Below are 27,528 nucleotides of genomic sequence, written 5' to 3'. Positions count from 1 at the left end.
TGGTTTTGCTTTTCTCCACTGATCAGTAGTCATGTGGGAGCCCCCCCCCCCAATTCCAGGGAAGGCCTGTGACAGAGAACTCTGAGGTGCTTGGGGAGAAAGGAGCAGGGAAAGTGCGGTGGACAGGAGGGGGCCCAGAGGCTCAGGTAACAAACAGCTTGAGACAGCTACATGCTGAACCTCTCACCTGAGAATCCCACGTTGGGACCAGGAGGAAGAGGATTGTTGGTGCCCACGGGTTGAGGGGATGTCCCCCTAAATCATGGCAGCAGCCCCCCTGGGGCTTTCCTGGCCCTTTAACCTAGTCTCCTTTCAAATACCAAGCACTACCTTTTTTAAACAAAGCAAAGCTGCGAAGACCGGAGATTGTCACCGCTCCCTGGAACTCAGGGCCAGCCTCTGTTGCAGGTCCTGGGCTCAGCGTGGCTCATCTGGCTGAGGATCCCCAGCAGCTGGACTCTGTTCCCCTCTGCCTGCCTGAGAGCAATCCCTGCTGAGCCAGGAGCCCAGCCCCGCGGTCCAGCCAGCGCCTTCCCATCACCCAGTTGCGAGCCCCTGAGCTCCTGTACAGCCGCTGTTACCGTCTTTGTCGCCTGCTTCCAGCTCCTTCTACACAACACCGTTCGTCTTTGCTTTAGAGTTGTCCCGACTTAAAGCTTGTCATTTAGAGATGAAGAGGTGAAGTGACTCAGCCAAGGCCACACACTCGGGCAGGAGTGGGAGGTGGGGGGGACACTGAGCCCTTTGGTGCTTCGGGAACTCTTGGGTGCTCCTGAGAGCAGAGCCCTCCTTGAGCCAGGTATCCGCCTCCCTCCTCTGACGGTGACCCCTCTGTCATCCCAGACAGCTGAATAACACGGGGACAGGAGCCCTGGAGCGGGCACTCCTGCCTCTCTGGACCATTTACTCACTGCAGGGGGACCTTTCCCCAGGAGCTGTGGGGCAGGGGTATTATGGGCTGGAGTTCTTGAAGGCTCAGGCTGGAGGCTGGCCTCCTAGAGCTTATCAACCTGATGAAGTGAAATTATTTCGTAATCATCATTCAGGCACCTAGTATGTGCTGGGAACTTCATATAGGTTCTTGTTTAAACTGTCTGAGGAGTCATAACCCGATTTTAAGAAGAAGTGAGGCCACAAAGCTGGTGTCAGGGCCATACCACCCGTGGCAGAAGCCCAAGCCGCTGTAGGACTTCCTCTCGGGGAGGTCTCCAAGTTGGCCAGAGTGTCCGGGAGCCAGCCGAGTCCATCACGCAGGGCTCATCCCATTGTCAGAGGTTTTGTTCCATGGCATTGATCGCCACAGTGCCCTGATTCGCCGGTCACAGGAGTAGCTGGGGAAGAGATGGGTATAGACCAGTGATGGCGAACCTTTTGAGCTCGCGTGTTAGCATTTTGAAAAACCCTAACTTAACTCTGGTGCCGTGTCACATATAGAAATTTTTTGATATTTGCAACCATAGTAAAACAAAGACTTATATTTTTGATATTTATTTTATATATTTAAATGCCATTTAACAAAGAAAAATCAACCAAAAAATGAGTTTGCGTGTCACCTCTGGCACGCGTGTCATAGGTTCGCCATCACTGGTATAGGCAGTGGTAAGGAGACCCTCCAAATCAGTGCTCAGACCTCAGGAAGATTTGTATGTTCTCTCTCTCTCTCTCTCTCTCTCTCTAATGTTTTTATTGATTTCAGAGAGAGGAAGGGAGAGGGAGAGAGAGATAGAAACATTGATGAGAGAGAAACATGAGAAACATCAATCGCTGCCTCCTGCATGCCCCCTACTGGGGATGGAGCCTGAAACCCGGGCATGCGCCCTGACTGGGAATCAAACTGGCAACCTCCTGGTGCCTGAGACGACACCCAACCACCGGAGCCACACCGGCTGGGCTGTATGTTGTTGTTTTCACTGCAACAAGTTTACCATCCTACTTGTATTTTATTCAACATAATTCACCTTAGATAGGTTCGGACTCATCTCAGTAGGAGGAGGATAATGCCATCAAAACTTGGCCATGAGTGCTGGGTGCTGGCTGGAGAGGTGTCATTTCTTTGATCTCCTCCCAGGCCAGGGCAGGGTGCGCGGGCTTGTCTTTACTTGTGCCTTGTTGGTTTGTGCACAGGTGTTGGGGGGGGGGGGCGCGGGGGGGGCGGTTGGAGTGTCATCTGCCTTTCTTTATCTTCCACCCCCTGGAGAAGACCTGCCGAAGACGTGTCCAGGGTGGTGGCTTGCCTCCCTTCTTTTTCTCTTTGTGGTTTGGCTGGGGTGGTAAGAATGTTTTAAATGCTGTGTTTATTGCATGCATTTATGGCCGTGAGGGACTCAGACGTCGACATTGGGGGAGAAAGTAATGGCAATGATGATCTTAATGACAACTAGCACTTACTGAGCAGTACTGTGTGCTAGACGCGGTGGTAAGGACTTTACATGTGCTATTGAAATTCGTCGTTACTCAACCCTGGGAAGTGCCTACTGTGTGCGGATTTGACAGGTGAGAAAGGCCCAGAGAAGAGACTGAGCTTGCTCAGGGCGGTAGCTGGAAATGCTGGACCCAGGGCCTGAGCCCAGGTTTGTTTGAGTGGAGGATTCTCAGCTTCCTGCCGGTGCGGCTGGAGAGGGCGTGCTGGCAGTGCTGTGTCCCCAAGCGGATTGGGTCAGTGCTGGTGCTGGAAGTGGGAACAGGGGAGCTCCCCAAGGCTCTCCGGGCTGAGAACTGAGTGCAGGAACAAGGGACAAGGTGGACCTCTGTTTTCTCTGTGGGACAGGAGAGCGGGACCACAAGATCCCAGGGAAAGCCAGCGCCCCAGGGCAGCACGGAACCGCCTGGGAGAACGAGGGCTATTAGGTTGGGTAAGAAATGTTCTCTCTCACGAGAGCTGCCTCGGCGTTGTCTTCTGATCCATTCCAAGGGCTTATCTTCTACAGAATGGACATTCCGCCCAGGGTGAGGTGTCCAGCCACTGACCGGTTCCCTGATGGGAATGCGGTTCTAGAGATCTGAAACGCCGCCGCCTGCAGCCCTGGTGACTCCCTATCTCTGCTGCCCGGCTGGCCGAGCCTGTCCGGGCGGCTTTCTCAGTCCTGCCTCTGATGGGGGCCCTGCACCTGAGCGCCTTCACCCTCCGTCCCGCAGCGAGGCCAGGCGCGGGCCTGTCTCCCACTCTGTTGTCAACCATATCCTGGGCCCATCGACAGGGCCGGCTGTTTTCCACTCAGCCCTCGTCTGCCTGCCTGCCTGCCTCCCTCTCCCCTGTCCCCCGAATGTGTGTACCTTATGGAGACTCTGGTTCCCAATCAGTTTTTGTTTTGCTGATAAAGGAGAGGGGAGTGTCGGGGAGAGCGTGCCTCCCAGCTCCTCCCGGGGCACGCGTCTCCCTGCGTGAAAGAACACGCAGTGCCGGCCTCGCTGGAGCTGGCAGCCGGCGGGTGTTCTGTCTGATAAGAGGTACTGTAAATAAAACTGTACGCCGCGGCCCGCCGCAGAATGCCCGTGTCTGTACTCATTGTTCTGACAGCTTATGCTTTTTTTGGGTCTGCTGTTTTGGTACACTCTGTACTTCCTTATGTAAGCAGGCATGCATATCTCATCAGAACATTCAAGATGTTTATTTTAAAATCTCAAGGAATTAAAAGAAAAGGGACACATTACTCAACATTAGATGCTGGCAGACTTTGGGTGTTTTTTTTTTTTTCCAGTGGTTCCCCCGCCCCTTTTTATTACCGGGGGTGGGGGGGTTGGGGGGTAGGTTTTGGAGAGGGAGGGGTTTCGAGCTTTTTTCTTCTCTCATTGGCTTCTGCCTTATTTATTATAGAGAGTCAGCGGCCCACATCTGCTTGCGTTCAGCATCTTCTCCCTTCTTAGATGTTTGGGGACCCCCCCCCCCCGTTCCAGTGGGGAAGCAAGCAGGAGGAGGACGCTGTCCTTTGCCAAGAAGGGGAGGCCAGAGTGTGCGGGGAGGGAGTGCGGGGAGCTCGACACCCCGCCTTCAGCTGGATTTCAGCTCTGTTGCCCTTGGAATGCTGGCCATTTAGAGAAAGCTTTATGGCTTTGAAAGTGCTTTCCTGGCATGTCCCTCCGATTCCTGCGAGTCGGGTGATCCTGAGCCCGGCGTGAACGCGGCTGCCACACAAGGAGGCCTTAGACCAGCTCCAGCCTCGCTGTGGGCTGCAGCGACTGCCTCCTTCCTCTTCACCTGCTGGGACCCCCTCCTTCCTCTAGCCCCTGTCTAGCTTTCTGGAAGCATCGAAAGTCAAGGGAGACGTAGCAGCCTAGGAAATGCACTTGGTCAGGCGGTGCCTGCTCCCCCCAGTGTAGTGCTTAAGACATCCTTGAGCCCTCACGTGCAGACCCCTGGGAGCTGGCAGGGGCAAAGATGTCTCTCTGTCTCTTTTTTAAAAGTCACCTGAGGATATGTTTTGTTGATTTTTAGAGAGAGAGGGGGAAGAGAGAGAAACATCGATCGGTTGCCTCCCATACATGCCCTGACCGGGCATCGAACCTGCAACCTTTAGGTGCTCAGAACAGCACTCCAGCCAACCGAGCCACCTGCCTGTCTCTGTAACACTGACTCTCAGATAAACTCAGTGCCAGGGCTGGGAGTGGAGGTCACAGCAGCCCCCGGCCCGCCAGGTGAGGGTCCACTCTGGCTGCAGGAGGGCTCCTTGGACAGGTGACTCCTGCGTGTACTGGAGGGAGGGGTTGCTTCTTTGCTGCAAGGGTGTGAGTCCTGGGCAACTGGGCGGGGGGAGAGGGCTGATGAAGGGGAGGTCTTGCTCTAGACGAGGCGGACGGCCCCACTTCCCAGCCTCTCCTTTCTTCTCTGCTCAATGGCCTGGGTTCCAGCCAGAGGCTGTGGACCTTGAGCTGTGAGAAGGGGGCAGTAGAGAACCCGGGAGAGTGTGTAGAAGAAGGACTCTGCCACCCCCTAGGGGACAGCCTGGCAGTGCCCGGAACGGCCACTGTCCCTTCCCAGATCCGTTCTGCTCCTGGGAGCCTGGCTGAGGGTTTCTTTGTTTATCAGGCACTTAGTGGGCAGAAACTGCGCCCGGCACGGAGCAGGGCACCGGGGATAGAGAGCGAGCGAGCATGACAGGGGCCAGGCCTCAGGGAGCTTGCCGTCTGCCGGGAGGCTGGGAGGCTGGAGCGGAGCCCAGCAGGCAGGGCGGCCGAGGGGCTCCCAGGCTCGGCGCTGTCGTGGCCGGTGCTAAGGAGCTGCCAGTGCTGACAGGTTGGTCCTGTGACAGATACTCCTGCTCCCTCAACAAGACAGCCGCTCACCTTTAAGTCAGAGGACAAGGTGTGTGTGAGAGATTATAGTGAAATATGTCTTTACAAATGTGAGCCTCACCTCACAAAAGATAAATGACCCCCAAATAACGGTACATCGAGTGTCCGTGGAACAGTCGTGCAGAGCGGCGTTCTTCCCGGAGCCCTGCGCCCTGCGCCCTGCGCCCTGCGCCCTGCGGTGCAAAAGGGCTGCTGCTCCTGGCTCTGCGCATCTGCCCTCAGACAGCCCGCCCTTTCCCACCTCGCTCAGCCCTCTGGGGCTGATTCCTGCTGCTCCCACATCCCAGGTGAAGCGACAGCCCGTGGAGATGAGGGCCCTGGCTGAGGCTCACACTGGTGATGAGCTTGGCTGGGATTTGAACTCTGATCTGTCTCACCCGAATCCGAGCTCTTCGCCAGACTCTGCTGCTTCCTGAGGTAGAAATGACACCGGGCTCTTACATCTGCGAGTGCTTGGGAGGAACCGCGTGGTGCGTTTACTCGTGTCCATGATCTCCTGCCATCCGTACACCAGCTGCGAGCAGGGCGGGCAGGGACGGCCATCCCCTCTTACAGACGGAGCTAGTTCATGAAGTGTGATGACCAGTGTGGTGTCCACAGCAGTACGGCTGAGCCGGGCCTGGGACCCAGCCCTTCCCACCCAGAACTTGCCGTCTTCTCCTTTCATTCACTAAGCTCTGCGATTGCCAGGGAGGAGAGCAGGGGTCTAGCCCACCTCATCCTGTGCTTCTCCCTCCTTCCTGTTTAATTTCTCTCTCTGCAGCCCATCCCTGACTTCACCCGGTCGCTCACTCTCCCAGCAGCTCCATTCCCTCCAGCGGCCCCCTCGCCCTGCCTGTGCCTGCGATGGGCTTTCCCACGCAGTGGCATGTGTCCGAGTCCCTTGCCTGCACTTCTCCATCACCATCAGCTCACACACGGTCTTCCCTGGCCACGCCGTGTGAGGTGGCACCCCCGGCACCTCGGTCCCTCTTCACTTAGTTTATTTCTCTTTTTATCACTTGTCACCACCTATTTTTGTTCCTTTTACTTTACAAAAGTAAATGTGCCTTCCTCTCTAGAATGTAAGCTCCTTGCAGACAGGGATTTGTCTCTGTTCATGACTGTAATTCCCCTTTGGCATATATTCCATGGACCCCAAGACACATCCCCTGCTTATAGGGGGGATGTGGCCAGGAGTGGCCATCCCCGAGCCGTGCCCGGGAGTTCGCCCACTCCAGGAGGAGCCCCAGGCAGTGCTGTGGGAGTGAATGCACCCGCTGTGTGGCGCGGGCACGACCCCCTCCCTTCCCCTGGCACCCTCACAGTGAGGCTGTGTCCATGCAAGAGTGGCTGAGTGATGTCACCGGGATGCATTTTGGGAATCGTCATGTGGTTCACAGACACCCGAGTTGCTCTGAATGCAAGCCTGACATCATACTGAAGGCAGCAGCGAACGGCATGTGCACCGTAAACAGGCAGAGACTGTCTTATTGATTAACAGATGAGGCCTCTATTATCGATCAGAGCTGGCCGAGGAAATTTATCACTTTTAATTTCAGGGATGCCAAATATTTCTGCCTCTGAGCCAGCCGTTACAGAGACAATTTAAAGGTGCATGTCCCCCTGGGAGAGGGGGTTGCTGCCTGTCTCTGCTGGCTTGTGTGTCCTGGGACTGCCTGCCTGAGCTATTGGGCTACCCTGCGGGGAGCTGGCGTTGGGGTGGGGTGTGCTGGGCTCCATGAATGGGAGCTGATGTCCAGGGCATCCATGTGTGAGGAAGGCTCTGACCGAGTGGCTGAGGACAGGAACTTGCACACCCTCGGCTCAATTTTGTGACTTCAGCCAGACAGGCCTGGAGGGGAAGGGCTTGGAGGACGACCAGCTGTGGTCAGGTTGAGCCCAGCCAGCGGCTGCCTCGGCAGCGAGTGCTGATGCGCCGTCTTCCTCTGCGCTTGTCTGGCGCACACATCCGGCCCTTGATGTCCCACCTGCCTCCTTCCCTTCTCTCGGCCATTAAAGCCGCCCTGACACCACATCCAGGGCTGTCTTCTAGGAACTCCTCCTACCACATCCCTTTGAAGCGGAGCTCTGGCTTCCTGGGGCTTCCCAGCCCCACAGGGAGCCCTTTCTTTCTAGTCCCCACTTCCCTCCTCAGGCCCCTTCCCCTTCTCTAGGGAGCCATGAGAACTGATAGAACCAAAGAAAGAAATACAATTAAAACCAGATCCCTTACAGACCCACGGAGAATCATCGTGGCTAACGATTTGGGGCCGGGGCAGCTTCTCTATGTGAAGGGCCGGGGCCGCCCCTCCCCGGTGTTCCCGCTCTGGCCCGTCTACTCTCTGAGGCTCACGCTGCACCTCCAGGGTCAATGTCTGCTACCTCTGTGACACAGGGGGGCCGTGTGGACGTCAGGCTTCCTGGCTTTCTTCAAAGCTCTGTAAGCCTCTCATAGGCCCTGGGGCCCAGGGATGCCCTCCAGCTTGAAGGGAAACCCAGAGGGGTCAGCTGTTCTCCCTGCCTCCAGCGGAACTCGGCTCCAGCCACCTAGAACAGATGGCAGTGCTTGCTTTTAAAGCACTTAAGGGGAAGTTCTTTCCTATCTTTCCTGGGCACTGTATCACGCGTTCATTCTGTCAGTCAACTAATACTTGTTGAGCACTTACTAAACGTCAGTGCCCTGTAGGGCTGGACAGTCCCCGTCTTCTCGGGCTCCTTATCCCCTTCACTGGTGAGAACTGGTCATTGGTGTTTAATTGAAGACTGACGCTACAACCTACATTCTGAGTTCTAGCCCTTAAGGGTGTGTTAATACCTTAAACTTTTAAAGAGCAGTAGAACCATTTTTTCCAAATAGAATTTTACACAAAACCTTGATGCATTCAAGGGGTAAGTTGGATTTTCACTTCTTTGATTTGAGAGACGGCAGCCCAGAGCTCACCCTCCTACCCAGGAGGCATCTCTGCGGGTGGAACCAGGAGGCTGGAGGGCACTGGGCTGCAGAGCAGAGGCTCTGACATCGGCTGCCAGCTTTGGCTCCACCTCCGCTGCTCCTGTGGGACCCTGGGCCAGCTGCTTAACCTGCCCGAGCCTGAGGTTCTCATGCTAAAGGCGGGTAGGAATGGTAAGCGCTTTAAAAGGGTTTCAGGATCAAATGCAATGGTATGTCCTCAGGACTTAGCATCCTGCGGTGTGTGATAAAGTCTCAGGAAATCTGAGAGGCTTTGAAAACGCACTGGATTGTTTCTGCTACAGCATTCTGCCTCTATGAGCGCTGATAGAAAACGAAAGCACAGGCACCCTCAGGGAGGAGCAGAGGCAGCGGTGGGGGAGGGCAGAGCAGCGAGGGCTGGGGTGCTCGGTGCGTGCTTTCTCCAGTTTTGAAATAGAAAGGGCTTGGAATAGAGGAGGAGTGAGCCCAGGCATCACTCAAGCCCAGAGACTCAGGGAGGGTCGAGTGGTGCACAGGGGCCCGTGAGGACAGCCCCCTGCGGAGGCCTTGAAGCCGAGGAGCAGAATGGAGAACCACTGAGGGCCACTGTATCTTCTTGAGCAAGGAAGTGTGAGGAGTCACGTGACCCACAAGGGGCCTGCGTCTGCTGGTTGGCTCCGAGGGCAGCTGGTGGTGTGGCGGCCGTCCCGACTCTTCGGTGTCCTGGGCGCGGCCCCACGAGGGCCTGGTTGGGACAGTGATTAGGGACAGGCGGAGGAAGAGAGGCATCCAGGAGACATTTGAAAGAAAACCGCCAGGGCTCACACAGGTGCTCCCTGGATGAGATAACATCTTGAAGACGATGAGTAAGCGGTAAAAAGTCGTCCTGTTTAACTTGACGTTGTGACATTGTCGCTTGGAGCCTTGTGAATAGTGGTTCTAAAAATGTTTACCAAATTGAATTGCACTGAATTGATTAGTTTATTCCACAAGTATGTACAGTCATAGGTCCCACTGGGGGTGGAGCAGATGCCCTGCTCCCTCCCTCGGGAGCCAAGTGTCCGGAGATGGAGACAGACAGGCCCACAGGCATTGGTAAAGGAGCATGCGCGGCTGTGAACTGGACCGTACGGGGTGCGTCGGAGCAGAAAGGAGGGCTCCCTCCCCCAGACGGCGGGACAAGGGTAAGGAAGCTGATGCGTAAATGAGGAGTAGAGACCAGCTGTACGGAGGGGCCAGGACAAGGGGGCAAGACTGTCAGAGACTGGAGGTACAGAAGGGTGTGCAGAGACCTTGTGGTGAGGGAGGACGCGGCTCCTCCCGCAGCCAGAGCAGCTCCTCACAGGGCTGGAGCCTGGAGAGCAGGAGTGAGGAAGCAGAGACAAAGCAGGAAAGCTGCTAAGCACACCGAGAAGCGCTTTGTGCCTTGGCCGGTTGCTCAGTGGTTAGAGCGCTGGCCCGGGCACTGAAAGGTCACATGGTTTGATTCCCAGTCAGGGGCACGTACCTGGGTTTCGGATTCGATCCTGGCCCCGGTCAGGGAGTGTGCGGGAGGCAACCAATTGATGGATCTCTCTCACATCGATGTTGCTCTCTGTCCCCCTCCTTCCTTGCCTTCCACTCTAAAAAATCAAGGGAAAGGATGTCCTCGGTGAGGAATAACAGACAAACAAAACAAAACAAAAAAGGCACTAGGGAGTCATTCCAGTTTTTGAATGGTCAGCTGTAGGAGGTGGCTGGGGGGAACTGTGGTTTAGTTTTGGACACACGGACTTAGGGGCTTATCCAAGTAGAGGTATGTCAGTAATTCCTTCAAGCATAATCTAGGCAGCAGAGCACGCATCACTCACTCCTTCCCATCCCGCACCTGGAGCAGCCCCCGAAGTCCCTTCTCACCAGGCGTCTCATCGGGAGCCCGTCTCTGTTTGTCTTGGTTCCCTCTTCTCGCTGGGAGGGCCCTGGACGGGGCATTTGGAGTTCATGTGGGTGGTGGTTACCCCTAGAAGGAGGGCTGAGCTGGGCTGGCTGCTGGGGCCTTGGCTTCTCCCTGACACGTCACAGGTGTTCACCCCCTGCCCCAGGTCCACCTGCACGGTTTGGGCCCAGGACCCCGCCTCCTAATGGAATGTCACTCTGGGAAGTTAGTAACCACCTCCCCTTTCTTTCAGCGGGCGCCAAAGCCTTCGTCTGCGATCAGTGCGGTGCCCAGTTCTCGAAGGAGGATGCCCTGGAGACACACAGGCAGACCCATACAGGTGAGTCGGCTTCGATCCCATTCTCCAGCTCCTCCACAGTGTGGTAGCACACGGATGGGACGCATCTCGGCCGCACCCCTTCAGCAAGGCGATATCCCGTCATCTCCTGGGGACCTGCGAGTGGGGGTGGCTGGGCAGGTGTGACTTTGCCCCCCAAGAGCATCGCCCTGGATTAGGCCCAAATCTCTGTCTCTAACAGGCCAGGAGGTCCATCTTCTCAGAGACCTCTTGTCCTCTTGTCAGGTTCTTTGAAAGTCCGGGATGTTGTCTAAGCATCTCCTTCCTCTGAAGGGTCAGGACACCCTTTATCCCCTGTGACCAACTCTGACACCCTTGTGTGGCCCAGTGGCTGGTCCCCCGTCTGCGAGGGTAGAGTCATGGTCTAAAAGAAAGCAGTCTGCACACAGGGTGAAAAGGCAACAATATCACGTTATTTGACTTCAAAGCATTGATTTCACAGCATCAGCATCATCTCATCACTGTGATCGGCACGGTCCTCGTCATGGGTGTGCCTCCCGCCCACTGGACACTCCTTAGGTGCCAAGCACCGGTCTCAGTGTCCCTGACCTCACCTGGCCTGTCTCCCAGTAAACGTGTAAGGTAGGAGGCGACTCCCATGTCACAGATGAGACTGAGGCTCGGGGGACAGAAGGTGACTTGCCTGAGTGAGTGAGCACAGGAGTGGTACAGCTTAGACCAGCCGTGGGCAAACTACGGCCCGCGGGCCAGATCCGGCCCGTTTAAAATGAAAAAAACTAAAAAAAAAAAAAAGACCGTACCCTTTTATGTAATGATGTTTACTTTGAATTTATATTAGTTCACACAAACACTCCATCCATGCTTTTGTTCCGGCCCTCTGGTCCAGTTTAAGAACCCATTGTGGCCCTCGAGTCAAAAAGTTTGCCCACCCCTGGCTTAAGACTGTCTGGGATGAAACCCAGCTAAACTTTTAGCTCTGCCACTTCCTGTGTGCGGGACCATGGATCAGTTACTTAAACTCCCTCAATTTCAGTTTCCTCATCTGTTAGAAAAGTGGAGTAATGATAGTACCTACCTCATAGCATAGAGAGTTGTAGGGATTAAATAAGATGTTTTATTTGAGGTGATTGGCAGAATGTTTGGCTCTTAGTAAGCATTCAATACATAGTAGTAGATGTATTTAATTTAATAAGTATGTGTTGAGTCCCTACAACATTCCTGGCACTGTTGGGACATTTAGGGAGAGTAACATAGGTGACAGACAGCGCTTCTTGTGGAACTGTGATCCTAACAGGGCGAGAGTATAGGCAAATAGGTGTCTAATACACTGCCACGTTATAGTAAGTGCTGGTAAGAACAGATAAAGCAGGATGAGGGTAGAGAGTGATGGGGGAAAGTGGAGTTTTAATCAGATGGTTGGGGAAGGCCTCTCTGAGAAGGTGGCCTCTGAGCAGAGTCCTAAAGGGAGGGAGTGAGCAGCACAGCGTTTTCAAATGCTTGCAGACCATAAGCCAGCGGTTCTCAACCTGTGGGTCGCGACCCCTTTGGTGGTCAAACGACCCTTTTACAGGGGTCGCCTAAGACCATCCTGCATATCAGATATTTACATTACGATTCATAACAGTGGCAACATTACAGTTATGAAGCAGCAACGAAAATAATTTTATGGTTGGAACTGTATTTAAAGGGCCAGAAGGTTGAGAACCGCTGCCATAAGCCGATCAGAGACTTGGAGTTATAAAATATAAAGGACTCTTATGTCTCAATAATAAAAATACAAATAACCAACATTAAAAATGGACAAAGGATCTGAATAGACATTTCTCCAGAAATAGACAAATAGCACAGGGAGTAGGGCTTGGCACCGTGAGTCGTCAGAAAATACAGATCAAAATCTCAGTGAGGTCCTGCTTCACCGGGGGCAGGATGTGGCTGTAATAAAAATACGACTGCGAGAAGGGTTGGCGAGGATGTGGAGACGTCAGAACCCCATGCTGCTGGTGGGGGTGCGGAATGGTGCGGGCACTTTGGGAAACAGTCTGGTAGTTCCTCAAGAGGTTAAACAAAGTCACCGTATGACAGGGCAGTGCCACTCCTAGGGATGTACCCAGGAGAAATGAACACATGCAGCTACACAAGAACTTGCACGCACGTTTATCGCGGCGTTATTCATGGTAGTCAGAAGGTAGCTCTAACCAGCGTCTGCCCGCTGACGAATGGATGAAGTACCACGGAATATTATTCGGCTACGGAAAGGAATGAGGTGCTGATAACTGCCACAGCATAGGTGAACCTTAAAAACCTCACGCTCTGTGAAAGAAGCCAGACACAAAAGGCCGCATGGTGTACGGTTTCATTTACAGGAAACACCCAGAGAGGCAGATCCATACACAGAAAGGAAATGGGGGTTCGTTTCAAGTGAAAATGTTCTAAAATTGTGATGGTTACACAACTCTGAATGTATTAGAAACGATTGAACTGTCTTCAGTCACTCTTAATATGGTTTGGAACTGTGCGTGTCTACCTACACAGGGATCTTTTTCAGGAAATACCTGTACTGTTTGTGCTCTGGTTGGGGGTCCGCGGATACGGAGGGCTGGCCGTATGCATTGATCTATGCCATTTTATATCGGGGACTTAAGGATCGTGGGCACTGAGGGACAACTGAGTTTGGGGGAGTCAAAAGTTATACACGGATTTTCAACTGCATGGGAGGTCAGCGCCCCGAATCCCCCATTGGTCAGAGGTTAGCTGTGCTTTAAAAGCATGAATTGTACGTTGTGTGGTACCCGAATTATATCTTGGTAACGCTGCACACACACGCATACCACACGCACGTGTACGCACATTTATAGAGAAGGGGACAGTAGCTCACCACAGGCTAGAATGGGAGGGTGGCCTGACTCAACTTATGTGTCTGGGCGAGCTCCCTGGGCCCTGGGTTGCGCCGGACCACAGGAGGGTTTCCGTTGTCAGCTGCTCTACAGCAGTTGATTGAAGCAACGGTGTCTTTCTTCTTGGGCAGTTGTGTGGGTTGACTGTGCTCAGCCGGGCAGTTTTCACCTGGAGCCTCGCGTGGGGTTGCAGTCGGGAGTGTCTGCCTGGGGTCTTCTGCAGACTCCACCGGCCTGGGTGTCCAGTGGCCTCCTCAGCCCCGCACGGGCTATCGGCGCTCCCCCACGTGCCCTCCAGAGCCGAGTAGCTGGACTTCATGACAGCGCCGGGCAGGCCCCCTGAAGCTGGGCGGGGACGCGGCATCGCTCCGCCAGGCTTTAGTGATCACAGCAGGCACAGGTCAGCCCAGGTTCCAGGCGGCCGACTAGAGTCCCTTCTGGGAGGGATGGCAGGCAGACAGGGAGAGGAACTGATGGCAGTCGTCTCTGGACTCAGGGCTGAGCCACCCCGGGTCGGGGGGCGGGGGGGCTGCAGTGGAAGAGGGAGGGAGCCCAGTGCGCTGCTGCCGTTACAGTTACTGTCGCAGGTATGTCCTTGTCCTGCCTCCTCACCAGGTCTGCTCTCCTGAGCGGGCTGGTGCCACGGGTGGTGGCCTGTGGCAGTGGGAGGAGAGCCTTCTAGGCGAGCTGGCACTCCTGCCGGCGCCTGCCTGGCTCCGTTGGAGACAGAGACTTGACCAGATGATTGTGCTCAGGGCCCCAGAGCTGGTTGTCTTGAGAGCCAGAGGAGATCTCCCCGACCCAGCTCTAGACCTCATGTCACCGAGGATCCCACCCTGGAACTGCTCCGGGGCTGAGAGACTGCGTGCGGGCCAGTGTGCCACGCAGCTCATTCTGTCCATCAGGTTCATGTGCAGAGCAGGGAGCGAGCTGCCACTCAGCCAGGCCTGGGAAGAGGCACAGTCCCGCGAGGGGAGCAGAGGGGACTCTGTTCGCAAGCAGACCCCACACCTTCTGGCCTGGCACTTGCTAGGTACATGACAGTGACCAACACAGACACCTCCCTGCCCTCCCTCCACCCAACAGCTTTCTTCAGATATAACTCACCGTACAGCTCACCTGTTTAAAGTGTACAGTTCAGCGGTTTTGGTATATTACTCTGTTAATTTTTAAGGCAGTGGTAAAACATGTGCAACATAAAATTCGCCATTTTAACCGTTTTTAATTGTACAATTTGGTGATATTAATGACCCCGGCCTGTTTTCAGAGTTTGGGTTTTGCATTGGCTTTGAAAATCAGGATGTGTCCTCGGACCAGTGACTTTCTAGGATTGATGAAGTAACGAGAACTTGAGAGAAGTCAACCCTTTCCGGAAAAGGGTGATTGACTGTTTAGAGAGAGATGATTTGGAAGAGCCTGGAGTTGGGCTCTAACTCCATAGGTGAGTAACCTTGCCTTGTTACTCTTTTCTGCCCTTCAAGTCCCCTCACCTGCGAAAGGAGCCTAGTGCGGTCCCTCCTGTGGCACAGGTAGGGCCCAGCCCACTCAGCCTTGCTTTTGCTCCTCCAAGCTGAGTACTTCGAGCTTGTGAAAGCGGAAAACAGTTGCATCCCAATTAAGGACGAGAGACCAAGGCGGGTGCTTTGAGAAAGGCGCCCTCCCCGCCTGGTGTGAGAGTGGGCAAGCTCCCCCAGCCGAGAGGAGCGCCTCCTGGTGCCACCGGGCTGGGCTCTCCTGGGCAGAGGTGCAACAGCAGCCTCACCCTCAGCGGAGGGCTGGCACCCAGGCGGCTCTGCCTGACACGTGGCAGAGCTCGCAGGTCACTTCCAGCGCTGTTTCCGCGGAACCCACACGGGGCTTCAGGCTTCTCTATGACCAGTCATTGGACGAACGCAACTGAAATCCGCTTGTCATCTCTGTTCTCAGAAAGGGACCCCACGGCGGGGAGAGGCCTGATGTGAGGAGGGCTGGTAGGAATGCTGGGGGCGCCAGTGGGTGCCCGGGCTGTGGAGAGCCAGCAAGAGAGCAGGGAGCGCGCTCTGAAAAGGAGGAGGAATCACCCCAGAGAGTAAAGTAATGGCAGTGCCACCTTACACTTCTGACACCTTAGTTTATAAAACGCCTTCCTGTATTATACCCATTTAACAGATGAGAAAACGGAGGTCTAGAAGACACCCACTAGGAGGTGGAGAGCTGGAACTTGACCCAACTTCAGTGCTCTTCCCACGACGCCTCAGCTGCCTGCACATTGATTTACTGTTTAAAGAGAACATGTCAGAGACCATTTAGCTCATTGATCTCTGGTCCGTTTGATTAAGAATCCTCAACATGGCTATCCCAGTGGTCGGCAAACTGCGGCTCGCGAGCCACATGTGGCTCTCTGGCCCCTTGAGTGTGGCTCTTCCACAAAATACCACGTGCAGGCGCGCACGTACAGTGCAATTGAAACTTCGTGGCCCATTCGCAGAAGTCGGTATTTTGTGGAAGAGCCACACTCAAGGGGCCAAAGAGCCGCGTGTGGCTCGCGAGCCGCAGTTTGCCGACCACTGCCCTAGCCGGTTTTGCTCAGTGGATAGAGTGTCGTGGGCCTGCAGACGGAAGGGTTCTGGGTTTGATTCTCGTCAAGGGCACGTACCTCAGTTGCAGGCTCCTCCCCGGCCCGGGCCTTGGTTGGGCTGTGTGCAGGAGACAACCAATCAATGTTTCTCTCACATCGATATTTCTCTGCCTTTCCCTCTCTCTTCCACTTTCTCTAAAAAATCAATGGAAAAATATCTTGGAGTTAGGATTAAAAAAAAAAAAGAAAAGAATCCTCAGCACCCTGATGCCCATGTCCCCTCCTGAAACAGACCGGGTCTGGAGTTCCCTGCCTAAGGCCGCCGTCGGGGGAGGTCACAGAGCTAGGGTAGCATTGTGTCAGATGGGTGATGGTGGGCTGTACAGGTATTCTTGACACTGGAAAGTGAATTTAGTAAAAAGTATTTCCTTTTCCATTTTAGCCAACAGACTGCCATCTTTCGTTTTTTGGGTTTTTTTTTTTTAAATTTCTTTATTAATTAAGTTATTACATATGTGTCCTTATCCCCACATTACCCCCCATCCATCCCACTCATGCCCTCACCCTCCTGTTGTCTGTGTCCATTGGTTAGGCCTATATGCTTGCATATAAGTCCTTTGGTTGATCTCTTCCCCTTACCCCCACCCTCCCCTACCTTCCCTCTGAGGTTTGATGGGTCTAAACTCTAAACTGTCGTCTTTTGACCCTTTTGTTGTTGTTGTTGTGTTAATCCTCACCCGAGGATATTTTTTCCCATTGATTTTTAGAGAGAGTGGAAGGGAGAGGGAGAGACAGAAACATATTGACTGGTTGCATCCCACAGGTGGCCCCAGAGATGGAGCCTGCAACCCAGGTACGTGCCCTTGACCAGAATCAAACCCAGGACCCTTCAGTCTGAGGGCCGACACTCTAGCCACTGAGCCAAACCGGCCAGGGCCAACATCTGACCCTTGTGACGCCACCTAGCCTGGACATGTGTCATGGTGTGTGACCCACCTTGTTCCCTCCCTCCAGGATCTTGGTGAGCTCCAGCCGGGGCCCTGGGAGGCCACGCTGTGGTTGGGCTGGGCTCAGGCTCTGTTGCCACACTCCGGTTTTCTGTTTTGGTACAGGGAAGACATTGAGGAGATAAACAGAGATCACTTTACACCTTTTATATTATGACAAATACATATTGCAAAACACTGCTGCTTCCAAAATGTTTGGGTGGCAGAGCAGCGAGGAATTAGCAGCTACGCAGCTCCCGAGATGCTTGTACTTCATTCACACATCAGAACTTTTTTACACTTTCCAGAAAAATAAAAAGTGAGAAAGCACACATACACACACGCACACACACGCACGCACACACACGCCCAGCGCACCACTTGGATGCTATATCAGGAAGGTCTTAAATTAGTAAGGAGTTCTTTAAGTGCAGATAAACTGATAAATACCATTAATGGCTTAATTTATACTGTGGGTTTGAAATTTGACACATGGACACTATCTTGGCTCAGGAAACACAAGTGGGTTTGTGCCAGAGGTTTTAATGACCGATCAGTAATATAAATTGCTGCATCACTGCACAGAAATAGCTTCTCCATGTCATTTGATCTGGAAACTTCTCTGGCCAGGCAGCAGTTAATAAATTTAAAAATAATTACCCTCTTTATTCAAAGTCAAACTAATGAGGAGTGGTTTTTACAAATCATAACGTTGTCTAGGCCACTGTACATCCCCTTTTGGGACTTGAACAGACCTGGGGGCAGCAGACGGACTAGGTGGCATGAATTAGAGGGCAGGGGCGCTCCCTTGGCTGCTGAGTGAACGTGAGGGGCTGGGGCTGTCTTCAGCATGCGTGAGGTGGGGGAGGGGGGTCAGCGAGGAGGCCTTGAGGGTGACCTGTAGGAGCCTTCAACTCTTTTAACCCATATGCAGGTGACTCAGAGCAGCCACCTTCCTGAGATCTGAACATGGGGAGATGGGCCAGTGCTGGTGGTGGGCTGGGCCAGAGCCCGTGGAGGAGGAGAGACAGGTGTGCACACGGCTCCTGGGGGACGATGGACCTGCCCAAAGGAAGGGAGTGGATAGGATGGTCTCTAGAGCGCTTTGCTCCCGGACAAATTTGGGCCCTAATGGGGCAGAGCAGGTTTGTCTTGCAGGCTTCAGGGAAGAGGGACCCAGGAGCTGGTGTCAGAGTGTGAAGTTCACATTTTCTGTGCATGGGGACACCCAGAACTTGGGAGCCTGTACCTCATTTAGGAAATGCTAGCCCCATCCTTTCACGTTGTATGATCTTGAGGAGGTGGCTTAACTTCTCTAAGTCCTGGTTTCCTCTTCGTCACATGGGCAATGATGGCGTCTGTCCTGTAAGGGGTATTGTGAGGGTTAATTGGATAGTTCATGGGAAGCGCTCAGTGTAGGCCTGGTGCAGAGTAAACACTGGTGTGGTGGTATCATCATCGTGATTCATTGGCTGTCGTGGAGGGCACTCGTTCCCCACCACCGGGGGCGGGAGTGTGAGGGGCCAGGTTGGTGGCAGTGGTGGTGGAGGAACAGGATCGGTGGGATTCCCCCAGGATCCCTGACTTGTCCTCTGACTGGGCCATTTCCCCTGTGCCCACAGACCTAACAGCCACCAGACCCATCCACGTGCAGTTGGGGGAGGTGAGGGCAGAATGAAGTTCTTCTACAGGTTGGACAGTCTCACAGAGCAGATTCTTATTTTAAGGCTCTGGTGCCTGGAATGCCCAAGGGGACCACCCCTTACCAACACCCAAACTGATGCCTTAGACACCCAGGTCAGACACGCTGCGGAGCTGGGATCAGCACAGTGCTGAGCAGGTGTCTGCCCTCCGGAAGCACGTCTCACAGGAGGCCGCCTCTGTTGGTGCCCTAGAAGGAAGGCTCAGGCATCCTGAGTCCCCACTGGTGCCTGGCCAATGGCTGTGACCGTCGGGAACCTGGGTGTTCTGGGGCTCCTGCCTTCCGTATTCAGGGTCCCCTACTGCCCAGGTGAGGAAAAGAGGCAGATGGCTAAAGTCACCCCAGGTTAAGAGTTCTGGGGCCAGGAATCTTCAGGGAAACCTTGGAGTCCCCTGACACTGGGTGGAACTGGATCTCTAGTAGACTTGCCCCAAAGCAGTTCCGCTCTCTCCTCCAGCCCCTCACTTGCCCCATTGGCTTGCAGGTTCGTGACCTGGATTTGCTGCCCATCAGAGTAGTCTATGCAGCTGGTTCATTTCATCATTTCTCATTCACTTACTTCCCAAGTTTCAAAGTACCTACTATGTGCAAGGGACTTGGTAAACCCAATACCTAATGGTGAACAAAATTGCTTTTCTGAGGTTTACAGTGCTGTGAGGGAAATGACCGTGCAGGGTGACCCTGCCTTGGGAACAGATAGTGCATAGCTATACTTTCATGGACACTTAGGAGTTACAATTTATTAAGGCCTCACGACAGCCCTAAAACATAGATACTCTTCTCCCTATTCGCTACAGAAAACAGACCTCGACGTGTTAAGGAAGGCCAGCCCAGGAGGGAGCTAGAAAGTAGGCCTCGGGCTCCTGCACCCCAGAGCCCATGTTACCCCTCCCCATGGGGTGTGAGCATTGAACCTAATGTTCAGACCATGGTGTCAACTCTGCCCGGCCAACAGTCTAGGTAGGAAACCAGGGCTCAGAAGCCCATATTTGCAAAAGGGGTTAAGAACAAGCCAGGCAAGAGTTAGGACCCACGAGTTCTTCCAGTCCAAGAGTCTCTCCACCCCGACTACAAAGTAAGGGCTTTCTTTTACTGGCCTAGAAAAAGTTGCTGAGTCCCCACAATCCTGTGTCACACAGGAAGCCATTCAGGCAGATGCAAATGTTGAGGTGCTGCTTCTCCCCCTCTCTATGTTGGCTGCAAGAGGGTCCTGCAGACCAGAAACAGCGAACACACCTGGCGAGGGCCAGCAGCTGTGCTGTGGGATCTGCTGCCCCTCGGGCAAGGAGCAGGGGCTGGAGGGAGCCTGCCCAGGGCCCTCACGCTTCCCCTGCGAGGGAGGCTGGGAGCACCTTACCGCAGCACTGGAAGGAGGAAGCGGCGAGGCACACACTCCACAGCTGTGTGACCGCCCCGAGGAAGGTGCAGAGCTGCACCCCACTCTGTGGGGTGCTACCTGCTTACCCCCCTCTCTCCTGACATGGTCAGTGTCTGGCCCCGAACTCCAGAGTGGAAAGTGAAGTCCTTGTCTGGAGGACTCTCTGTGGCAGGTGAGCCAGGGCGGGGTGGCAGGAGCAGCAGGCGGGGAGGGGACTTAAAGGGTAGCAGTAGCATTCCTTCCCTCCGCGTGGCTGCCAGCTTTGCTCCTCTCCTGCCCAGGCCCTGGCATGAGGGGCAGCCCTGGCACTGAGCGACTGCTTCAGGGTGGCTGGCCCCGGTCCCACAGCAGGAGGAAAACCAGCAACTGTTCTGGCCCCTCCTCCCAAGGTCAGCCTCCTGGTGCCCGGCCCCAGAAAAGCTGGGGAAGGGAGAGGGGCCAGCGGACGAGAAACAAGTTAATCTACTTAAAACTTTACACGGAGAAAAAGGCAGGGCGGGCTTCCCCTGCCCGTGCCGGAGGACAAGGTCATCCGTCGACACGTGGACTCCCATGCAGGTCGGCGTGACCTCCTCATTGAAAGCATAATAGCATTTGACTTTTCTAAATATCAAGGGTGATTTGTATAGCGTTTCATGTGGTGCGCCAAGAAATCGAACCTGAGAAAGCCGGAGCTCGGGGGCGGCCGCGGGACGTCAGAGGCGCTTTGGGAGGGAGAGTCATGTGCTGCCGGCCGTGTGCACCGCAGACTCAGTCCTGACCTCGTTTGATGCTGTTGCCATACAGGCATGCTTCATGCCTAATATAGACTTTCATTTCCCCAGCACGGGGTGCTCGGCTCTGCTGAGCTGCCTGCTGCGGGGCAGGGCCGGACAGCCCAGCTGTCACCTGCTGGCCCAGACAAGACCTGGCCCAAACGCTAGTGGCTCCCAGGCCCTTCTAGCCACCTTCTGGGTGGGTCCCTAGTGCTGTTGTTAAGTGAATAAACTTTATTTTTAGAGCAATTTTAAGTTTGCTCCTGTGTGGGAAACTAAAGCTGAGCAGAAGGTGCCGAGTCCTCAGGCCCCGCCCCACTCCTGCCCAGCCTCCCCGCCATCAGCATCCTCCACACAAACCTACCCCCCTAACTCGATAGTTTACATTATGGTTCCGACTTGTACCCGCCATAGTTGCATCCTACAGAAGAGTTCCGCTGTCCTGAACACCCTCCCTGCTCTGTTCACCACCCCAGTGGTTTTTATGTGAAGCGTCACTGCTTTGGGCATCGGTGGTTTGCTGATCTTGGGGTTTGGGGAGGAAAATTGGCCCCAGGCGGGTTTGGTTACGAAAAGGTTGTAACTCCTGCTCGCGTAGAAACGAGTGTCTGCTTTGCGCCAGACGTGTGCTGGGCGGTCAGAGGTCCAGCAGCCATGCCCTCACCAACGCCCTTCGCAGCAGAAGTGACCCGAGTGTTGCCGTGGGGGCAGCGCCGCGTTTGGAAACAGTGATGAAGGAGGAGAAGGAGGAGAACTGAGTTCTTACCCCGGCCCTGTCACAGGCCTGCTTTAGGACGTGGGACAAAATACTTTACCTGCCCCTCAAATGCTGGGTGTCGGAATGAGGGAAATGCTGTGTGGGGGTTTTGTGGTTCCAAGTACCGCCTGAGATCCTGACCTTGTGTGGATGGTCTGCATTTTTCTCAGCCTCGGTTTTCACGTTTGTAAACCATGTTAACAGTATGTGTCCGTTATGAGGACCGCGTTAAGTAAGGCGTGGACAGAGCTCAGCCCCGCGGCTGGGGGCAGCTCACCCGCCTTCAGTGCGGCTGCTCCGTCATTACTTTTAATGTCTCAGTCTCTGTCCCTCCTCAACAGGTAAGTATTTGCTTCACTGTATTTAGAAGCTTTTTCAGTAAAAATTGGAGTGCACACTGTGTGTGACGAAGGGTCTAAAGACGAAGATCTTTTGCCTTTTATTTTTTATGTATTTTTATCTACTTCAGAGAGGAAGGGAGAGGTAGAGGGAAAGAGAAACATCAGTGATGAGAGAGAATCGTGGATCAGCTGCCTCCTACACACCCCCTATTGGGGATCGAGCCCCCAACCCGGGCACATGCCCTGACCAGGAATCGAACTGTGACCTCCTGGTTCCTAGGTTGACGCTCAACCACTAAGCCACGCCGGCCGGGGGGCTCACGGAAGGAGCGGGCTCCCGGTTTGGGGACAGTGGTGAGTCCAGTGGGACTTGCTGGGCACCCATCGTCCTCGCTGCCCAGAGCTGCTCCTTCCCTCTCAGCATCGTCCTGGCTCCAAGTCCCATCTGTCCTCAGGTCCGACGCCAGCCCGCTCCGCTCTCCGCACCCACGCCCGGCCCGCAGCTCCCCTTCTCCGCTGCCTTCCAGCTCCTGCCCCTTCCTCCCCGCTGCCCCCCTTCTCCCTCGAGACACCACTGCTGCCCCGTGACAGAAAGGAGTTAATAAAAACCAATGTGTAACCGAAACTTGAAAACCCATAAATCGCCTTGTTTTTTCTAGGATGTTGGTAGCATTTTGATTTAATAGTTGGACAAACACAAGGGCCTATTTTATTCAGAGTTTACAGGCCTCAAGGCTGTTATTCCTCCAAATTTAATGGCATTGAAATTGCAGGGTTTGCTATAATTTGCCTATCGCTTTCTGCTCCGCCATTGATGTTTATTGTCGGCGGGATGGAATCTCGCTCCCACTCACTTAGATAACATGTCTGTTAAACATTTAGATAATTGTACCATCATTAACTTGTCACATCATTTTAGAGACTCAAAACAGACGCAGGGTAAGTAGAGGTACCACGGGGTGGAGGTGGTGGGAGGAGGCAGGGGAGGAGGAGGAGGGAAGCGCCTCCTGAGTGGAAGCACAGGAGGTGAGGGTTGGTTTCCGCCTTGGCGTTTGCACGGGTGCGTCTGAGTTAAGGGGTGCGCTGCAGAGCTCGGCCGGCCCTGGGCCCGTGTGGCAGGTGCCCAGAGCTCCTTGGTGGTCCTCCCATTCCCAGCGTTGGCCTTCAGGTACCAAAGACCAATTTTCTAGCTTCCCTTAGGGATGCTGAGTACAACATGAGACGTAATTACAGCACATTGAGAACAGCCCACATGTCCAAAGGTAAGGAATCTGTTCATTATGGTACCTGAGTTGGAAAGATGGCCATGATGTTTGGGTGATAAAAGCTGGTTAGAGAAAGCAGGTTATGTAGTGTGACCCCGTTTAATATAAAATACGGGAGCCTTCCTGTAAGATTATGTAAGGCTCTGTATCTGTTCACAGTGATTATCTTTAGAAAATGGAATTACAGAGCAAAGAGGGTTTTACTTTGCTTGATCTATTTCTGAATAATAATAATTATTATTATTGCCCTGGCCAGTTTTGCTCAGGTTAGACTGTCAGCCCACAGACGGAAGGGTCTCGGGCTCGATTCCTGGTCAAGGCCACGTTCCTCGGTTACAGGTTCCTCAGCCCTTGCGGGAGGCAACTAATCAATATGTCTCTATCACATGGATGCTTCTCTTTTTCTCTCTCCTCCCTCCCTTTTATTCTCTCTAGAAATCAATGGAAAAAATATCCGGTGGGGATTAAAAAAAACACCAAAAAATAATAATAGGTATTTATTTATTATATAATCATTAGTTATAGACATGTATCATTTATATAAATTTTAAAAGCAAGTTCACACTATAAATAAGAAAAATATCACCCTTGAGTCTCATTTTTTTCCCATGGAGAAGGACTTCTTAAAAGAAAAGGCTGTAAGTGCAACTAGAGAGATTTTGAGAGAGAGATCCAGCACATTAATATCTCAGTTACACTGGCAGGCGCCTCAGTTTCCCCCTGTGAGGACAGGTACATGCCAGAGGGAGAACTCAGTCCCCTGGGGATGGGCCCGGGCCAGCACTCCCAGGTCCCAGCAGCTGTCCCGGCTCACCGAGGGCCTGGCAGAGGGAGTGGGCAGCAGAGACTATCCTTACCCCTCAGTGAGGACTGAGGTCACACCTGGACACGTGACAGGCCTGGGGTAAACAGCAGTGAGCTCCCACTCCTCAGAATGGGGGATTCGGGGAGCAGCCAAATGTCACTGAGCTTGGCCTCTAAAACTACCCCCCAGAAATTCTGTGGTGTAGGTCCCCTGGCCCCATGTGGGCGGCAGGTGTGGCTGCGGCCTGTCTGCCTGGCTGTGGACACCATGTTCTCTCCTGCATCCCAGGGCCTGTTCTGTGACTTGGGCAAAGAGGACTCACTAATTGCTTCTCACGGCTGGTGCACACCAGGGACACAGGGACGGGAAAGTGCGCAAGTCCGGGAGCAGGGCGTACCGTTGCCATGATGGTCCTGTAAATAATGCAGGTGTTTGGGGCCGTAAGGGGCAACAAGGTAAATATTTTATAGACTGTAAGCTAAATATGTTTATATTTAGAAAAGCAGCTTAAATATTTCATATGCTGCAGCTCAGACTCCTGCGTAGAGGACCATGGGGTAAGGGTGGGGATATGGTAGAGCCCGGGTAGAGGGGCGGAGGAGTAGAAAACTTTGCAATAGAGTAACACTTTGCAGTAAAAGTATGTGTATGAGATTGGGGTGCAACAAAGCCAGCCAACTCTCAGTTACTGGGAACCCAAGTAGTTGGAAGTCTCAGATTTTTTAAATCATTGTTAAATACCCTGTATATTTTTTAATGTGAAAGACAAATGACAACCTAATAACAAGATTTTATTTTATTTTTAAAGCAACTTCCAACCCAAGAGAATTGAGACCATACTTCCACATAAAAACTTATACCTGAGTGTGTTCATAGGTTCATAATACGACAAAAAAAAAAAAAAAATAGGAGCTATTCAAATGTCCATCAGCTGATGAACAGGTAAACAAATGTGGTCTATCCACACAATGGAATGTTATCCTATATAATAAAAGGCGAATATGCATATCGACCCAAGGGCAGAAAGACCGGTACCTATGACATGCACTGACCACGGGGTTGGGGGGGGGGGGCACCACTTAGGCAGAAGCTGGGCTCATGGCTGGTGAGCGCAGTGGCGGGGGCGAGAGCCTCTCCCGCCTCTGCGGCAGCACTAAGGACCCCTCAAGGGATGCCCGCCTGCTGGCTTAGGCCAGCTCCCAGCAGGCGGACATCCCCTGAGGGGTCCTGGACTGCGAGAGGGAGCAGGCCGGGCTGAGGGAACCCCACCCCCAGTGCACAAATATCATGCACCAGGCCTCTAGTTCAGCCATAAAAAGGAGCCCAGTACCGATACATATTACAACATGGCCAATGTTGAAACCAACATGGAAGGAGCTGAGCACAGAGGCTACGTACCATATGATTCCGTGTGTATGAGATGTTCAGAGGAGGCAATGCTCTAGAGATGAGGCACATTAGTAGTTGCTAGGGTGGAGGGGAGGGAGAATGGAGAGTGACAACGGATGTGTGTGGTTTCTTTTGGGGTGAAAATGTTCTGGAATTAGATAGTGTTGCTGGTGTTTGTACAACTTTGTGAGCACATTCAAAGCCATTGGACCATATACTTTACTTAAAAAAGTGGACTTTATGATTTGTGAATTGTATTTCAACTAAAATAAAGAAACAGATTCCAGGTATTTGTTGGATTTCACAGACTCAGCATGAACCTGACCCTAACCCTAATGCTGCTGCACCACAGGACTTTCTGGACGGGGCGGTTTGTGTACCGGGGGTGACCTTCCAGCCAGTATGGGGCCTTCGGGACCAGTCTGTCCTCACAGGCAGCAAGAAGTAGGGTGGCTCAGGTACCCCAGTCCTCCATTTTCAGAGCTGGGAAGGAGGAGAGAACCAGTCAGGACCATCGACGGGAGAAGGATGTGCCTCTGACGTCTGCAAAGCCAGGGGGCAGGAGCTGCCTCACACGTAGGTCTCAGGGAGAAAAGCCAGCCCTCTTCGCGCCTGGCGGAGCGCTCTGGCCAAAGGCAGGACGGGACAGCCTGGGCCGGTTTTAAGAAAAGAATCCCTCACCCAAGTAATGTGTTTCGTGTAGAGAACGTAGAAAGTACATGCAAACAGAAGAAATGTGTCCCCTGAAGTCCCACCATCTTTTTCAGTTTTTTCGTAAACAGAACTCGGGTGATCGCTGTTTTGTAAGCTGTTCCTCGAGTGCCACCAAACCTGGGCCTTGCTGGTGTATTTTAGAGGTTTCCTAGCCGTCTCCCCAGCCCCGTTCACTTTTTTCTGTAGGCCTGGAGTGCTTACTTGAGTGCTGGGACGCCCCTTTGCCCTCCATGCTTTCGGGGGGGGGCTAGGCCTCATGTCTGAAGGACCTGCCAGGGACTGCAGGCAGGAGCGGAAACGCACAGAGGCAGCACCATACCACCTCTTACCTGCCACTGCTCTGTCCACAAGACCAACTGCGCTGGCCGGGCGCGCTGGAGGCAGCGTTCACGCGGCCATTCTAGGCAAGCTGGAGGTGCTGGGAATGTTCCCGGTCCTCCTACTCCATCTTCATAGACTCTGTTCCCCTGTGGTTTTCTCCAGCCTTGCAAATGGCCACTCCCCCTGGGCGGGTAATTCATCTCCTCTGCTAACCTAAGGAATGGCACTGACTGAAATGCGCCCATCGATTTCTTTGCCAAGTTCAAACCCAGAGTTAAGTATCAAGTTAGGCATCTCCATATGCTAAGTGTCCCAGGCCCAACCAGGGGAGCTCTCCGGCAGGACACCCAACAGGTGTTAGGAAAGGGCTTTTCTTTCCGAATTCCCTTCTCTGAACGTCAGGGAAAGGAACTTAACGGAGGGGTTGCAGGTGTGGGTCAGACGCAATGTTCCCTGCTCCCCACTAGGAGAAGATCCATTTCAGATTGGAAATGGCTTTGTCTCTAAGTGCCCATTGTCAGATGGGATGCTCATTCCCCTCAACCAAACAAATATAACATGTTCCAGCCCCGGCTCGAATTTTCTATTACTGTTTCACAGGACTCCAGAGGGTTTTAAGATAGCAATTTGATTAAGCTTATGGGGAAGATCCCATCAGATAGCATTCTTTTTCTGCAGGTAGAGATAATGTGTTGGAGTATTAAGTATGTTTTAAAGGTAATTATCTTTTCCATATTCATTTTAGTTACAGGAATTGGAAAGTGGGGGACTTGGCATCTGAAAGCTGCCCCCTGGGCCCAGGAGTCGCTGGGACTTCTCTCCTCTGGGGAGCACACTTGAGGCTTTTGACAAATGAATGAGTGCCCAGTGTTTTTCTATTTTGAGATGGCTCCAGCTCCAGAGAGGTGATCCAGAAGGCGGGGTCTGGGCCTGACTTCAGCAGTCCCCCTAGCTTGCATTCTCGTTCTGGAATACTTTGGGGCTCCCATTTTATGCTCCTGGATGCCAGGAGGGGGCCTGGTGCTACTCAGAGGACTTGGCTCATCCACCTTCCACCTGGAAGGATCATGTCCATTTACCAGGCCCGGTGTTGGGCTCTATTCAGGTTGGGAAAGACTAATTCATGGTCTAGGCTTCTAACATGGGGAGGCTCCTAGATTTCATGGCTGGAGCAGAGGGCACAGGGAAGGTGACCCTGAGCCTCAGTGAGGTCCAGGGACTTGTCCC

At 53.5% G+C, this 27,528-nt stretch overlaps 1 protein-coding gene across 2 annotated transcripts in view; it reads left to right on the top strand.

Moving 5' to 3' along the window:
- ZBTB16 (zinc finger and BTB domain containing 16) overlaps positions 1 to 27,528 on the top strand; it is a 191,686-nt gene that overhangs the window by 118,551 nt on the left and 45,607 nt on the right. For both annotated transcript variants that reach the window (XM_005856826.2, XM_005856825.2), the window contains exon 4: positions 10,372 to 10,458. In XM_005856826.2, coding sequence (XP_005856888.2) covers positions 10,372 to 10,458 — 87 coding nt within the window. The remainder of the gene's footprint in view (positions 1 to 10,371; positions 10,459 to 27,528) is intronic.

Source organism: Myotis brandtii, unplaced genomic scaffold, assembly GCF_000412655.1.
Source record: "Myotis brandtii unplaced genomic scaffold, ASM41265v1 scaffold105, whole genome shotgun sequence".
NCBI lineage: Eukaryota > Metazoa > Chordata > Mammalia > Chiroptera > Vespertilionidae > Myotis > Myotis brandtii.
Note: the sequence above shows the minus strand (reverse complement) of the source record. Positions and strands in the feature narration are given on the sequence as shown.